This window comes from Anomaloglossus baeobatrachus, chromosome 3 (genome assembly GCF_048569485.1).
Source record: "Anomaloglossus baeobatrachus isolate aAnoBae1 chromosome 3, aAnoBae1.hap1, whole genome shotgun sequence".
Lineage (NCBI taxonomy): Eukaryota > Metazoa > Chordata > Amphibia > Anura > Aromobatidae > Anomaloglossus > Anomaloglossus baeobatrachus.
In genome coordinates this window covers 316085322-316102638 of record NC_134355.1, presented here as the reverse complement: position 1 = coordinate 316102638, position 17317 = coordinate 316085322, and the positions used below count along the sequence as shown (strand labels likewise).

The following is a 17317-nucleotide window of genomic DNA, read 5'->3' as shown; positions in this document are numbered from 1 at the left end:
GTTCACATACCCCCCCATCCTGTTCACATACCCCCCCATCCTGTTCACATACCCCCCCAGCCTGTTCACATACCCCCCCAGCCTGTTCACATACCCCCCCCAGCCTGTTCACATACCCCCCCAGCCTGTTCACATACCCCCCCCAGCCTGTTCACATACCCCCCCCAGCCTGTTCACATACCCCCCCCAGCCTGTTCACATACCCCCCCATCCAGCCTGTTCACATACTCCCATCCTGCTATATGCCCCCATCGTGCTCATATACCATCCTGGTATATGGCCTGTATCTTATAGCACAGAGAAAAAAATAAACGTTTATACTCACCTTTTCCTCACTCCCTGCAGCCGATCATCTTCCTCTGTGCGCCACTGACCTGTGTGTGTGTGTGTGTGTGTGTGGAGCCGTTCCCCTGCTACATCGCGATGTCTTCCTGTCTGTGCCGATCAGCTGACCAGCACAGATCAGCTGACCGGCACAGACAGGAAGACATCGCGTGCAGCAGGGGGACGGCTCCACACACGGGGACGGGTGAGTGTACTGATTCACTGCACCCCGCGCTGGTAATGACGCGCGGGGGGCAGTGAATACAGCCGCACATGATCACTCCAGGCTGTAATTGCCAGGGGTGATCATGCGGCCGGCTCTTTACTATGCGCGCGTCCCCGCTCATCCTTCCGCCCACCTGTCAGTGCCGGCTTCAGCGCTGAGAGATGGGCGGGAGGATGGGCGTGCATATGTAATGAGCGGGCCCACGTGGTCATGGCAGGCGCTGCTGCTGCCTGCTCGTGCCCCCAATGACCTGCAGCACCCTCATTCCCAGCCGCAGCCCTATAGTCAGACCATAAGACGCACCCCCAACTTTCCCCCAACATTTGGGGGGAAAAAAGTGCGTCTTATGGTCCGAAAAATACCTTCCAGTGGTGCAGCACAAGAGTTCATAAATTATCCACCTAAACATAAACAAATCCCATGAACCCCCTGAATACTCTTAATTGCTGAAGTCTCATATAGAAGGCAAATGGTAAAAGTTGGAAGGCAAACCACACAGCTCAGCAACACAGCCCTGGAAATCTTAGAGAGCAACAGTCAATGGAATCGTGCGGTGCTGTCTCTTAAAGGTTTTAAATGTAACTGTAAAAACTGACACAGCAGAGTCGGCAAGTCTTACTGTGTGCATATAATTGGCTTAACTAGAACAGGTAGGTGTTTTGGTAAAGTGTAGCATGCACACGGTCCTGAGCCAGCCTACCATACCCGAGTACTATGGTGTACAGCTGCCATAATAAGAGACTTGGAGATCCTCACATGGTGAACCAGTATAGGCAGCAACTGCAGAATGGTGATCTCTGGCACAGGATGCTGCTCACATGCGTTGCAGTTCTCCTCGCTAAACTCCAACACGAATCTTCTCCCAATTCATTTAAGTGTTTCTGCGGCGGCTCCTTTTCATTACGCACACCTCTCGCTTTCTCTGCAGCTCACCCTCCTTATCCCTCCAAGTCCAATGAAGTCATCAGTTGAGATATTGCTATAGTAACTAAACAGTCAAATGCAGATGCAAAACAGCGGCCTTTTGTGGCTGGTCAATAAAAATGCATACAATGAAAAAGTAAATAAATGTTTTGCAGCATTTCACAGTGGATAAAGGTCACTAATACACGCTCACCCTCTCAGATGCCACCCCACTTGAGGTTGGCGCCCCCGACACACCTCCCCAAACAAACTCATGTTGTTCATAGTGCTGTGGAGGAACACTCACTGAAGACCTAGTGGTCCTTTGCAGTGGTGGAACATCCACCTGCTCTGGGACATTATCTGTTAGGAGAACCGCAGGTGGTATAACACTTTCTCTGTGGAGGAGTCGGTATAACCCACCAGTCAGCATCCACTGGGAGTTCCACTCCCATCTCTTCAGGGTTAGGTTTCGCTACTGCAGGTGCAGGATCCTTAAATTGACACCTTCGAAGCATGTTACGATGGAAATTTATGGTCGGACCCCCAGTTCACACTGGTTCCACCTTATACACAGGAATATCAGGTCCTACCCTCCTCTTTACCACATACGGTACTGCCTCCCACTGATCATCTAGTTTTCCAGACCGTCTCTTAGTCCTAACCAGTACCCTTTCACCCGGAACAAACACATCCTCCTGTACCGGTCCCAGGTCAGGGTGTACAATTTGTCTCAACTGGTAACCTGCCACCCTATGCTCTGTTCTTAGCTGACGTCTGTGCTCCTGTGCCCATGCGGAGGTGGTCCAAGAAGGGTCAGCCACGGGGTCAGGCATATGTAAATCCTCAATCTCTTACCTGACCTCCCGAACATTAGCATGTGGGGCAAGTACCCTGTTATGCGATATATTCGGTTATTATACACCCACATGAGCTCAGGCTGATATTCCATCCTCCATCCGGTGTGTTTTTTGACCCTCTTCTAGAGTCCATAGCATCTGTAGAAGTATGCAATTGAAATGTTCACACACTCCATTGCCTTGTGGATGATAGGGCATTGTCCGGGATCGTTCGATCCCGTACAGATGGTACAGCTCCTTCATCAAGGCACCCTGGAAACATGCTCCCTGTTCAGAGTGGATACGCCATGGACACCCAAATACCTGAATGAAATGATGATATACTGCCTCTGCGGTCTGGTCTCCAGTTGGCAAAACAAGAAAGCTGCGGACACCATCACATGTTTCTCAACGCTGGCAGCAAACTAGCCAGGTCTTTCACCGGGAAGGAACAACCACGGGAAGGGCAGTCTCCAGTCAAGGAAACCACCTATGCCAAAACATGGTATTCATCCACAGACAGCTGTTTTGGGGTATTTGCCCTCATCAGTGTGGAGTAGGAAACTGGCTAGTGGTAGCAATGCCTAGTAGAAGTCTAAATAGATAAGGATGGTTGACCTTAGGGAGATCAACATCCAGCACCGCGGAGATACCATCACGTGTTTCTCAACGCAGTGATTCTAGAGCAATGCCACCTGGGAAATATGCAAAACAAGAAAGCCGCGGAGACACCATCACATGTTTCTCAACGCTGGCAGCAAACTAGCCAGGTCTTTCACCGGGAAGGAACAACCACGGGAAGGGCAGTCTCCAGTCAAGGAAACCACCTATGCCAAAACATGGTATTCATCCACAGACAGCTGTTTTGGGGTATTTGCCCTCATCAGTGTGGAGTAGGAAACTGGCTAGTGGTAGCAATGCCTAGTAGAAGTCTAAATAGATAAGGATGGTTGACCTTAGGGAGATCAACATCCAGCACCGCGGAGATACCATCACGTGTTTCTCAACGCAGTGATTCTAGAGCAATGCTACCTGGGAAATATGCAAAACAAGAAAGCCGCGGAGACACCATCACATGTTTCTCAACGCTGGCAGGAAACTAGCCAGGTCTTTCACCGGGAAGGAACAACCACGGGAAGGGCAGTCTCCAGTCAAGGAGACCACCTATGCCAAACATGGTATCCATCCACAGACAGCTGTTTCGGGGTATTTGCCCCTCATCAGTGTGGAGTAGGAAAGTGGCTAGTGGGAGCAACACCTAGTAGAAGTCTACATAGGTAAGGATGGTTGACCTTAGGGAGATCAACATCCAGCACCGCGGAGACACCATCACGTGTTTCTCAGCGCAGTGATTCTAGAGGAATGCTCCCTGGGAAATATGCAAAACAAGAAAGCTGCGGAGACACCATCACATGTTTCTCAATGCTGGCAGGAAACTAGCCAGGTCTTTCACCGGGAAGGAACAACCATGGGAAGGGCAGTCTCCAGTCAAGGAGCCAGTTTCCTACTCCACACTGATGAGGGGCAAATACCCCGAAACAGCTGGTGGGTATTTAAGGGTATCATACAGTGTGGAGGTGACTTGAGGAATAATATTGTGTGTGCGTGCATCATACAGTGTGTGGAGGGCAGTGGAGGTATGATACTTTGTATGTATACAGAATTATATAAATACAAAATGAAATTTTAGTTATTCTATAAGTCCTCTTCGAAAAACAAGTCTCCAGGAAAGGGGGCATTATAGGTGCAAGATGGAATCTGCTTTGGTTCTGTCATAGCAATTGTGCCGGTAAACAAAACAATATTTTCCATTTTTATTGTTCCGTGAGATCAATATTATGGTCACCTAGAGACAGATTTCCATTTCTTCCCAATCTTTGGCAAGGCATCCTACATATTAGTTTTTCACATTCTGATAATAGATAAACTTGAAGGACAGAATATTTCTTGCTCCTAAAAGTCATCAGGATGTTTTATTAGTTATAAATAGTGATGGGCGAGCCCAAACTGTAAATTTCGGGGTCCGTACCGAACACATAGTGTTCGTGCATACGATCCCGAACATGAGATTTCCTGGGAAGCTCGTGTTACAGTTCGGGTCCAGGGGCTGTAAAAACAAGCACATTATTAAAAAAAATTATGATTACTTACAGGTCCTGCGACGCATCCTGCAGACCCACTCAGCCGCTGTCTCCCGGCTGCTTCTGCTTCTGAGTCCGATCATTAACTTCCGGGGGTATTCACTGCACTGCTGTCCCTCGGCAGTCTTCAGCTGTTTCCGGCCAGAAGGGGGATGGAAGGTCGGCTGCATGTTTTTCCATGCAGCGGAGGCGCTCTTGTCAGGAGAGTGTCTGTCACGCTGGTTTCTTTCCAGCGAGACTCGTCCTGATTTATTTGGCCGTTTTTTTCCTTTTAGCACCTGAGGGGTTAATGCTTCATTTGCAAGTCTGCTGAGAGGCATTTCCTCAGGTGCTCTGAGTTATTTATTAGTCTGGATCTTTAGGCCATGTGCGCACTTTGCATTCAATTCTGCTGCGTGTAAGTCACTGCCTGTGCGTCTCAGAACGCAGCTGAAAAAGCTGCGTTCTGAGACGCATTCGGCAGAACGCAATGTGCGCACATTCCTGGAGAATTCATGCATTCTGGATGCTTTCTCTGCCCTAGACAGAGTGGGAAAAGCATCCAGAACGCACATTTTTCACAGTGCGGTCCCACTCGACTCTGCAGCATCCCCATAGACTTGCAGCAGAGCCGAGTGGAACCGCACTGTCAAAAAGAGCATGGCTGGCTGTGAGATAGTGCCGCGCAATCAGAATGAACTCGGATGAACTTCACCCGACTTTATTGTGATTGCGCGGCTCTGTACGTGTGCCGCAGCTTGATTTGCGGTCACACGTGAAGGACTCACCTGTGATCGCAAATCCCCTGAGTGACTGCAGTGAGCCATGCGATCAGCTGTGCTTTCACTCAGGTTACTCGCGGCCACAGCTGCAGTCCTTCACCTGAGAGCGGTGGCCATGAGTAACCACAGTGACAGCACAGCTGATTGCGCGACTCACTTCAGTTGCTGCATGGAGCTGACAAGAGCGGCGGTGTTCTACTGCCGCTCCTGTTAGCTTCCGATATAGCAGAGCTAAAAGCGTCGTGGGACCTTGCGTGGATTACGTCGTACCTGGAGTTGTTTTTGAGGGGTTAATAAAGTGGTAAAAGAGGGTGTTTTTTTGTCTTTCATTCTACATAAAGGATTTTTTGGATGTCTGTGTTTATTTTCTTTAACTTACAGGTTAATCATGGAAGGTATCTCGGGGAGACGCCTGCCATGATTAACATAGGACTTAGTGTCAGCTATGGGATGCTGCCATTAACTCCTGATTACCCCGTTTGCCACCGCACCAGGGCAATTCAGGATGAGCCGGGTAAAGTCCCGGGATTGTCGCATCTAATGGATGCGGCAATTCCAGGCAGCTGCTGGCTGATATTGTTAGGCTGGGGGGCTCCCGATAACGTGGAGCTCCCCATCCTGAGAATACCAGCCTTCAGCCGTGTGGCTTTACCCTGGCAGGTATCCAAATTGGGGGGACCGCACGTCGTTTTTTTTTTCAATTATTTATTTATTTTTTTACTGCTCGATATAGACACGCCCACCGACGGCTGTGATTGGTTGCAGTGAGACAGCTGTCACTCAGCGTGGGGGCGGGGCATGGGAATACGTGATGGATTAATGAGCGGCCGGCATTTTCAAAAGAGAAGAAGCCGCCACAGTGTGAACGCCGTGCAGCGCCGCGCCGGTGGTCGTGAATCGGTGAGTATGAGAAAGGGGGTGGGAGGGAGAGAGTGACATGGACAGAGAGAGAGATAAAGACATAGAGATAGAGAGAAACCGCCCGACAGACCGACCGACAGAGAGAAAAAGACGAAAGACCTGTCTTTGTTATGTTCAAAAGGCATGCGGATCGCAACAATAGTGCAATGCAAACACACTGCTTAACATTTTGGCAGCGATTTTCTACAACTCATTGATTTCAATGGGTATAGAACGCAGGCAAAATTGCAAAAACAATTGACATGTTGCTTCTTCAAACGAAGAGATTTTGACAGATTTTTGACTATCAAAACGCTGCGTTTCAAAAAGCATCGTGCGCACAGATTTTGCATGATTCTCATAGACTTTGCTGGTGAATCAAAATGCATGCATTTTGACACAGTGCAGTTGTAAACACAGCCAAAATGCAGAAAAAAACGCACATAGCCTTAAACGGTTCCTGCATTCCTTCACACAATGCCGGTTATTTTCTCTCCACAGTTGATAGAGACAGCCTGTGTGTTTGGTCGTGTTATATCCTAGTTCTTGTAGCCTTCTGCAAACAAGGTGAAGTTTGCAGAAGCGACGTTTTTTTGGTTGTTTTTCTTTATTTTATTTTGTTTCTGCTGTTTCCTGGAGTTGTCCCGTTGAACAGGTAAGGGGTCTCTAGACCAGGGTCAGTGTAGGAGACAAGGACAGGTCGGAGGGTCACGCCTTGCTACCTTCAAGTGTACCCATGGCTTGAGGGCAAGTCAGGCTTCTCTAGCTTACAGGGTCAGAGAAGCCCCTGTCTCTGGGTAGGTGTCCATACGCGTGACAGTGTCAGGCTGTGCAGGGTGATGCAATGCGAGACTCGCATTAGTCATACGCAAGTGAAATCATACCCCCCACTGTCAGCCTGCTTCTTACTGTGTAGAGACGCTTGCCTGAACAGAGCGATGAAGCAGAGCTGACATGGCTCTCGCTGTGGACTATGTCGGACTAAGGATTTTTTTTTATAATAAAGAAGGAGTCTCTAAATGTTTATATTGTTTTATTTCTAATAAAAAAAAAATTTCTATGTGTTGTGTTTTTTTTACTGCTTGCTAGAAATTCATGGTGGCCATGTCTAATTTGGTGTGAACAACACCATGAATTTTGGGCTTAGTATGAGCTGAGAATATAAAGCTGGTATTAACCCCTTTATTACCCAGCATGCCACCGCCATCAGGATCACTGGACAAGCCGGGTAAAGCGCCTGGAAATGGCGTTAAGAAACAATGCGCCATTTCCAGGGATGGCTGCAGGCTGAGGTTTTTAGCATGAGGATCCCAGAACGCTTGGGCCTTACCATGCTGAAAATGTCAGCCCCCAGCTGCCTGGGTTTATCTCATTGGCGATCAAAATACGGCGGGAGCCTACGCATTATTTTTACTTATTTTTTTAAATGATTAAAAAAAAAATAAATGGGCTTCCTGTATTTTTATTGCCAGCCAAGGTAAAGCCAGGCAGATGGGGGTGTCAGCCCATAGCCATCTGCTTTATCTGTGCTGAAAATAATAAATACCACGGAGCGCTAAGTCATTTTTTTAAATTATTTATTTTTACACTACTATATGTGTGAGGGACCCAACAGCCAATCACAGACTCTGTCATGCAGAATGGGTATCTGTGATTGGCTGTTGGCGTAACCTAGAATCTGCCCATATATTCTAGATGCTAGAATGTATGCATACCTCCCAACCGTCCCGGATACAGTGGGACAGTCCCTCTTTTGAGCCTTTGATCCCGAGTCCCGCCCGTGGGCCTGAGTGTCCCGTGGCTCCACCCACCCACTGTAGCCCCGCCTCGCTGTTTCTCCCTTCTATTCATTACAGAGTCGAGCGCGCACCTTGAAACTCCTGTGACTGCTGCTGAGGTATGAATCACCCCCTGCAGCAGAGCGACCCCCCCCCCTGCAGCAGAGCCGAGCCCCCCCCCTCCCCCAGAGCGGACATCCCAGCCCTGGAGTGGATCCCCTGCACCAGAGCCGACCCCCCCTCCCCCAGAGCCGACATCCCCAGCCCCGGAGCTTCCCTGCAGCTGTTCTCTCTGACTCCCCGTGTGCGGCTTCTCACTGCTGCAGACACACGGGGAATCAGGAAGCTGAGGAGAAAGTGCAATCAGCACTTCTCTCTCCTGCAGATAGCACTGGCCAGTAATAACCTATGCAGAGTTACATCTGCAGACTTCTATTAGCTTACCGATCAGTGGTCTCCTGCCTGTGGAGCTGCTGGGTCCTAGCTGCCCAACAACTTCAGCTCTGCTTTATCCTGGCTCCCCTACCAGTTAAAGGGAACATGTCAGCAGAAATTTCACAATGAAAGTAATAGATTCCCCTCTGCAGCTCCTGGGCTGCTTCTAGAAAGGTTCCTGTTGTTATTGTGCCCCCTTTGAGACCTACAAAAATACTTTATGAAGTCTTACCTTTTTGTATGCAAATGTTTTTTATGGTCACGGGGGCGGGCTGTCTAGTGTCCGTTATTCCCCCTCCTGCCGCTTTACGCAGTCCCCCATTGCTCATTTACATACACAAGGACGCCTTCCTCATGTAACTGTCCCTCCCGAAATTTTGCGCATGTGAACGCTTTTTCAGGTGATTGCGCAGGCGCGAGATTATGGGCGGCGCTGTGATTGTCATCAGCAGCGTTATCCAAGTACCCGCCCATAATCTCGTGCCCGCACTTTTCCCTCTGACTCCACTGTTATGCGCAAGTGCTGGCCATATGAACCATGTTACCTATTACCGCTTGCACGAGATTATGGGCGGGTACTTGGATGACTTTGCTGATGACAATCACAGCGCCGCCCATAATCTCGCGCCCACGGTAATAGGTAACATGGTTCATATGGACAGTGCTTGCGCATAACGGTGGAGGCAGAGTGAGAAGCGTGGGCATGAGATTATGGGTGGGTACTTGGATGACTTTGCTGATGACAATCACAGCGCCGCCCATAATCTTGCGCCTGCGGTAATAGGTAATGTGGTTCATATGGCCAGCGCTTGCGCATCTTTGGTGGCTCAGAGCGATCACGGACAGCTTCTGCAGTTTCAGTTTGCTGAATGGGTGTGGATGGGGAGTGGATATGGGCGTGACTGTGAAATGGGTGTGGTTAGGGGGCGTGGCCTAAAAATTTGCGCCGCAAACTTTGTCCCTCTTTTCCTTCTTCAAAAGTTGGGAGGTATGTGTTTGGACTGGTTTTAGGTTACTCCAGCATCCAATCACAGACGCCCACTCTGTGACAGTGTCTGTGATTGTTATTTTAACAGTAAAATAAAACAACAACACAGAGAAAAAAATTTTTTATTAGAAATAAAACAGAAGACATTTAGGAATCCAACTTTATTACCCAACAAAATCTCTCTGATGTAGTCGAAAGGCAGGTGAGCATCTTCAGCTTTGCTACATCTGTGTGAGGAGATAAACACATGTCTGCTCACACAGACTCAGCTGAGAGCTGTCAGAGACTTCACCCGAGTGTATAGCTGAGGCTGGTCAGCTGTGCCCCCAGGTAACCTACACTGACTACAGGACCTTCCATGACGTCATAGTCATGTGACCAGTCTGTGGCCCACGAGGTAATACAACACTCACACCAGCCTGGTCACATGGCTATGCCGTCATGGAAGGTCCTGTAATCAGTGGTGGTTACCCAGGGGCACAGCAATTATCGGACCCGGAAGCAGAAGCGGCCAGGAGACAGAGTCTGCAGGACGTGTCGCGGGACCTGTAAGTATAATGTCAATGTTTATTATTAACTATATTCTTTATTTTATAGCTCTCCCCCCACCCCATCATATAACTGTAAAGTCCAAGTTCGGGGTTCGGACACACGTTCGTGTTATCTTCAGCCCCGAACTTGAACTTTGCAAAATGTTCGGCTCCCCCATCCTGAACTTCAGGGGGTTTCGTCCATCACTGGTTGTAAACACTTTTTGACTTTTTGTGCACAGATCCTGCCACCAGTTTCTCTTATAGTGAAAAGTTGAAGTGTGGGAGTAAACCAGAATAGAGAGATGACAGGAGGCAGGGGCAATGTGTGCTGCTCTGTGTGGTGCTACTATGTGTGGTGCGCAGGCGGCCTTGCTCTGTGCGTCAGGCGGATGCTGCTTTGTATGGCAGGTAGCAAGGCTCTGTGCGGCGGGCAGTGAGGCACAGGTCATTCTGAAGATGTTGACAGTAATGGCTTTCAAATAATGGCACCCAGAGTCGGCGCATCTGCAGATGGAGTTCTCGGCTCAAGCTCTCATCTAGGCATGTGCCAACTCCAGCCGCCAATTCCTTGAAACCCGCACTGACGACATCTTTAGAATGGCCCGTGCCTCACCGCTCACACTAAGCACCAGCACAGAGCAACGCCGGCTGCCCCAAAACAGAGCAGCGTCGGCTCCACCAGGACAGAGCAGCGCCGGCTGCCCCAGCACAGATCAGTGCCGGCTGCCGCAGCACAGCACCACAGCCAGCAGTGAGTATCTGGGCCCCCTCTGTACCACCTGTAACATTGTCGTACTCTTGTAAAGCCCCTGCGCCTGTGACCCCTGCACTACCACCGCTGCCGCCCCACCTCCCCGGTAAGACATCACAGGATTATGAAACAAACCTCATATTTTCTTTTTACCTTTTTTATCTCTAAATTTGAGGTGAATCTTATAATCCGGTGCGTCTTATAAAACAAAAAATACGTTGTTTATTCTTTAGTCTAACCAATTGACTTTTTCATTCATTTAGACTAAAATTATATCTGCTGGCATCCAATCAAATTGTTCATGTATATCTATGTGTAAGATAGGAAAATAGGATTGTGAAACCCTACTGGGAAAGAGACTGATGTACTGCTGTTGAGTTAAAGGGAGACTGTCAACCCAAACTGACAGTATAGCTTTCTAAAGGACAAAGCCCCAATAAAAATTGCACCTTTAGGGCTTGTGCGCACATATATGCTGACATTTCTGTAGCGATTTGACAGCACATGTGTGACACCCCTGGACTATCGGGTCGTCACAGGGTACTGCAGAAACTGCCCTTCTGTGCGGTATTCCACCTCCCTCTTGGTTCTGGGTCCCTATCTTTGTGGTGTTTCCTCCAACAGCAAATCAAATCCTAGATACACCCTGCACCACACCCACCAGGCACACAAGTGGATGGCTTGAATGGAATAGAGTTGCCCACCTGGGGGGTCAGGGAGGGGAGGTGAGGAGTGTAGTCAGGGAGAGAAGAGAGTTGAGAGAAGAGGGTGAGAGTAGGAGTAGGAGTAGAGAGAGTAAGTCGGGAGCGATGGATCCTGGAGAAGTTATCTAGGTTGCAGACGGTGGTCTGGGCCTAGAGGAGTCGGACCCCCGGTCGCAGGGGATTGTGGCAAGATGTCTGGACCTGTCAAGGATGACAGCCGGCAGCCTAGCACTGTCACCGGTCCGGGACCAAAGGCACGATGGGGTACACGGACCCTAGGTCGGGGAGTAGCTTCAGGCAACCCGACAATTCACCTGAGGACAATGGAGCCTTTATGATCTGTTCCCACCCGCTCCAGAATCGGGGTACTAGCGCAACAAGGGGGATAGGACTTTCCAACCCAAAACGGTCCAGAAAATCCCAAGCATGAGCCCTGTGAGCAAGCTCCCACACTTAGCCACAGTGGGGAGCGGGGCCCAGCTAGTTCCATACTACCGGGCCATCGAGTTGAAGCTAAACTTAGTGTCAGGAGGCAGGTCACGGATCACCAGGCAACACCATAGGGGACGGGACCCGGAAAAGCTCCCCTCAGCGGCAGCGGTACTTAGAGAATTGGTTTACCTGGTTGTCAGCGTCTGCTTATGAACTGAGTGAGTATGAGAGTGACCCCTGCATCCCACGGCACAATCACCACCCCCACACCAAGTCCCGGGGCATTCCTACTACCCATTGAGGGTAATGACACCTTGCTGCCCCACTTCATCACTTCGAGTACTCCCAACGGCAGCGGCGGTACTCCCAAATTACCGTACACTATGGGTGGCATCATGAACTATACATTGAATCCCCTGTAAATACTTCCTTTCATTTGAGTGGCCGCACGACCCCGGGTCCGGAGACCCTCGAGCCACTGCGAACCTGGATCTGAGCAGCTCAGCTGCTCCCACGGGGGCGGCACACATGTGCGCTTCAAATCGCTGCAGAAACACTGCGTAATGGATGCAGTGTTTCAGAAGAATAAATGCCGATTTCATGCGCTATGGATGCTGTCTCTCCCATAGACAGAGTAGGAGCTGCATCCAAAGCACACAAAAGAATTGACATGCTGCATTTTTGAACGCATGGATTTGGGTCAAAATTTTAGCATCCAAATCGCTGTGTTCAAAACAGCATAGTGCGCACAGATTATGTACAATCTTCATAGATTGTGCAGGGGACGCAGGACACATGCATTTACGCTGTAGTGCAAGACACTGCGTAAATGCATGAAATTACGCAACGTGCGCACATGCCCTTAGTGTTGTAATTGCTGCATAAAATTAAATTTAATTAGGGTCCATTATTGACCTCTGATATGTTGAGTGGCTCCCGCACAGATACAAATGAACACACAAATGGATATACAGAACCGTCGGCTCCCTGCACCACCATTTATCCTGTGAGTTTGAATGCAGCAAGTGTGATGATGTCACTGGATTGTGCCTCCTGTGCGAAGCCTCAGTTCACATTCTGCACAGAGCAGAGCATCGCAATAGGGTTAGGTTATTTATTTATTTTATCAGTTACTACTTCTGAAGGGGGGATTTAGTGCATCATACTCTGTGAGCGGCTGTGGTTGCATCAGACTATGTGTGGATGGAGGCCATGGGGGTATTCTACTGTGTAGGGGAGCTGTGGAGGCCTCATACTGTATGTGTGAAGGCTGTGGATATTTAATATATTGTGGAGGGCTGTGGTTGCATTATAATGTGTGTGGTGGGAAGTAGGGTATCATACTGTGTGTGAGGTAGTGGGAATATCATACTACGTGGGGAGCTGTGGGAGTATCATAATGTGTGGAACTGACTAGGGGCATAATAGTGTGTTTGGTGGCTGTGGAGGTATCATACTGTTTGGTGAGATGTAGGGGTATCATACAGGGAGGAGGTGATCTGAGGAATAATATTGTGTGTATGTGCATCATACTGTGTGTGGAGGGCAGGGGAGGTATGATACAGTGTGTTGGTATTTAGGGGTATCATACAGTGTGGAGGTGACTTAGGGAATAACATTGTGTGCATGTGCACCATACTATGTGTGGAGAACAGTGGAGGTATGATACTGTATGAGTGTAAATAGGGGTATCATAGAGTGTGGAGGTGACTTGGGGAATAATACTGTATGTAGGTGCATCATACTGTGTGGAGGGCAGTGGAGGTATACTGTGTAGGGAGCTGTAGGCGTATCATACTATGTGGGGGCATCAAACAGTAGGGGGAGGAGTTCTTGGAGTCATCATACTGTGTGTGGGGAACTGTTGTTCAAAGCACATATATACTTTTAATATATACTTAAAGAGAAACTGACAGAAAAATTGACACCTCTAATCTAATTACATCATTTTGTCTTTTAAAGTTGATCACAAACAACTCCATTGTGAGGAATAAGCTTACGATATATATTGATATTTATTTTATAAAACTTCTTTTGCCTCATATTCAAATGTCCAAACTAATGAAAAATAATAATAATATTGAAAATATTGAGCAAAATTAAGTTCAGCTAGTTGATTTGGCCTTCTGCTGCAGTCACTGTCTCTCATTTGGCCCCTTGGGAAACTTAATTGCCCACTCCTACTCTATACTGTTCTCTACATTTCAGATGAAGAAAATCCATACTCTGTTAACATTACTGTGTATATATTATACAATCCACCACAGAGAATATGTAAAAACATACTGTATATATATATATATATATATATATATATATATATATATATATATATATATATATATATATATATATATAAAATACATATTCATATGGTAACATATTCAGAAGAAAACATAATAAGGCATTGCTATATACAGGTTGATGCACTGTTCTCCTTAAGACATGTAAGCACAATGCTACAACCATCCAAAGATGTAAATGGAGCTTGCATCAGTCTTACTATTTTGAAGATTTCTTGCTTTCGGTTTGATGACCTTGCCATCTCAGGAATCTGGGAATAGGATGAGAATGGTGATGACTGGTGTCGGCGGTACTTTGTCTGTATCCTATGTCTGTCTTTCGTTCATTGCATTGATCTTGTGTTTTGCTTCGTCTTCACTGATGATGTACACTTTGCTGCTCCTCCTACAATGTGCATGCATTTAGCACTGGAAAGCAAATTGATTGCCAGCAAGATGGTTTGAAAGCACAATAACCTGACTCAGATTAAATAATGTGGCTGTTCCATTTAGGTAAAAGGAAAAATAATACTAAATTACCCCTAAGCATTCAGTTTCCTGCAGCTATTATATGATCTACAGTTAGAAACCGAAGGGCCTTAATGGATTCTCAAATATACTAAAAAGGTCATTGATAATGATGGCTAGGACAATAAATAGGACTTCTTCAAGAAAATTGTCTGAAAGTTTCAGCCACTAAAATAGCTGGGAAAAAGGTCATTCAGCTAAAAAAATTGTAACCAACCAGAATACGATTTCTTGATGAGTATTTTGTGTGCTGTTGATGCTGCAACAACTGGTTATCTAGGCTACTTGCATTTTTTATTGTACTACGTGAGTTCGTTTTAAACACGTTTTTATTGCGTTTTTTCAGCTTTGTTTTTTTCTCTTTTTGGTAGGACTATTTTGCTTTGGCAATCTTCCTGTTTGCTCCGTTAACTAGCATTGATAATACTTTCTTGCTAAAGACATGTTCAAATTACTTGCTTGCGGAAACCCGTTTAAATACATGTGTCTTTTACCTGTGGATTTTCCACATCTCACTCAAGGCTATGGGGACAATGTGCAATTCGCTCACATTGCATTGCATTCCCACCAATGTAAAACAATGAGGCAGTGCTGATCTGTCATTTTCCCCGCAGCTGTTTTTTGCCTGAAGAAATTATTGTAGCATGCTGTGTATGGTCGCCCAAACTCGCCAATGCTAGTCTATGGGGTAAAAATGCACAGTATAAGGACACCTGTATGCCATCTATTTTTTACAGATGCATTACCATTCTGTATCATAGGACATTGTAAATGGTCCTGTAGAATAATAGCTGCTGAGAAAAACGCATTGAAACGGATGGCATATGGATATCATACAGAGGCTAGGTAAAAAAAAATAAATCACGCACTCGCATAGCACTTACATGATATGTGGAATGCTAAATAGATTTCACTTGTCCCACTTTCCTGGATGACAATCAGATGTGCACAAACTCTAAAATGCATATTTTCCTCAAGAGAAATTGACAAGCTGCGAATTTAAAAAATGCCCTGCAGGTCAGTTTCCACAGCACAGAAAAAAGCACAGTGTGCATGAAATTTATATAAATCCCATATTCTTTAATATTCTGCAGTGTTTGCCCACAAGAATATGCAGGAGAAAAATGCACCAAAACGTATTGTGGGAACTTAGCCTTAAGAGATATTCCCAATATTGATGTTTTCACCTATTCAAAGGATAGCTGATAACTTACAGATTAGGGAAGGCCCAACCACTAGGACAATAACCAATATTAAGAAAAGGGATCTGAACTGCTAAATTAGAATGGAATGGTACCACTGCTCCACTCTGCCAAGTGCTCCATTCTGATAGCAGACGACAGAGACCTGTTCTCGAGATTGTCAAGGGTCCCAACAGTCTGACCCCCAACGATCCATAAGTTATCACCTGTTAGATAGGTAACAACTTTATATGTCAGAAATAACCATTTAAACTCTTCTCACACCCTACTGTATGTACAGGTTTGTTATGGTGAATTGTTATTTAGTACACCAGTCACGCAGTGACTGTCAGTCTTCTACCAGGTACACGGGAAGCCCCGGCAAGTGCCGCAACACACAGGGTACACGTTATAACGGTGGGCCCTTGCACTAGGGAATGGGGAGCAGGGTCACCTCCTAAACTCATCTGAGACTGATCCTTCCACTCTCTAACATCCCTACATGGGATCTTTCATCATGTCACCAATCACGTGCCTATCCCTGTCTTTCCCTGGACTCAGCCCTACATAATGCATAGTTTAGTCCCGCTAGTCCCGCTCTAGGTTAAAGACACAGAGAGGATAAGACACAGGGGTAAAATAAACAGCAATCATACAAAGCACTTGAAACAAGAGGTAATAATGAGGAAAGGACCAGAGAGGAAAAACCAAAGAGGAATAAGGAAGGGAAAACAATACAACTTTTACACAGGAAATGTTCTCTGAATGGTTTCCTCTCACAGGTTCCCTCTAGAGGCAAGTAAAGCAGAAACTATCACCAATGATTACCTGAGCTAGGAGGGAACTCTTTATAGCAGAGCTAATTAGCAACAGAGAACAGCTGACTATTGCTTACACTCAGAGTTTCAGGAGACCAGGGGATGTACTTACTCCTGGCAGCGCTGGATAAAGGACAATCTGCACAGCAGTATTAACCTGAGCAAGTGTGTATGAAGCCCTGAGCTGTGATCTCTTGACACCAGAAATAGGAGGGACCACTCTCTGTCATGCTTCCCTCGTGACAACACCACACTGTACATGTACATTGCTAGCCAAAAGTGTTGCCGCCATTGAAATTGTTCCAGAGAATGAAGAATTTCTCCTAGAAAATTATTTTACTAACATGTTTTGTCATGCACACGTTTATTTCCTTTGTGTGTATTGGAACACCACAAAAAAAAACTGAGGAAAAAAAAGGTAAATTTGATAAAATTTCACACAAAACCACCAAAATAGATTGGATAAAATTGTCGGCATCCTCAACTTAATATTTGGTTGCACACTCTTGGGAATAAATAACAGCAAACAATTGCTTCCTATAACCATCAATAAACTTCTTACACTTCTCAACTGGAATTCTGGACCACTCTTTATTTGCAAACTGCTCCAGGTCTCTCATATCTGAAGGTGCCTTTTCCCTACAGCAATTTTAAGATCTCTCCACAGATGTTCAGTGAGATTTAGATCTGGACTCATTGCTTGCTACTGCAGAACTCTTGAACGCTTTGCTTTCATCTATTTCTTGATGCTTCTTGAAGTATCTTTGGGGCCATTGTCCTACTGAAAGACCCA

General features: G+C 46.7%; 1 protein-coding gene across 1 annotated transcript in view; it reads right to left on the bottom strand.

The window, feature by feature from the left end:
- Nucleotides 1-14402, bottom strand: part of TRAPPC3L (trafficking protein particle complex subunit 3L) — a 175673-nt gene extending 161271 nt beyond the window's left edge. Inside the window, exon 1 of the mRNA XM_075340034.1 lies at nt 14219-14402. Within this exon, the coding sequence (XP_075196149.1) occupies nt 14219-14260 (42 nt within the window). The 5' untranslated portion in view covers nt 14261-14402. The remainder of the gene's footprint in view (nt 1-14218) is intronic.
- Between the last annotated feature and the right edge of the window lie 2915 nt (nt 14403-17317).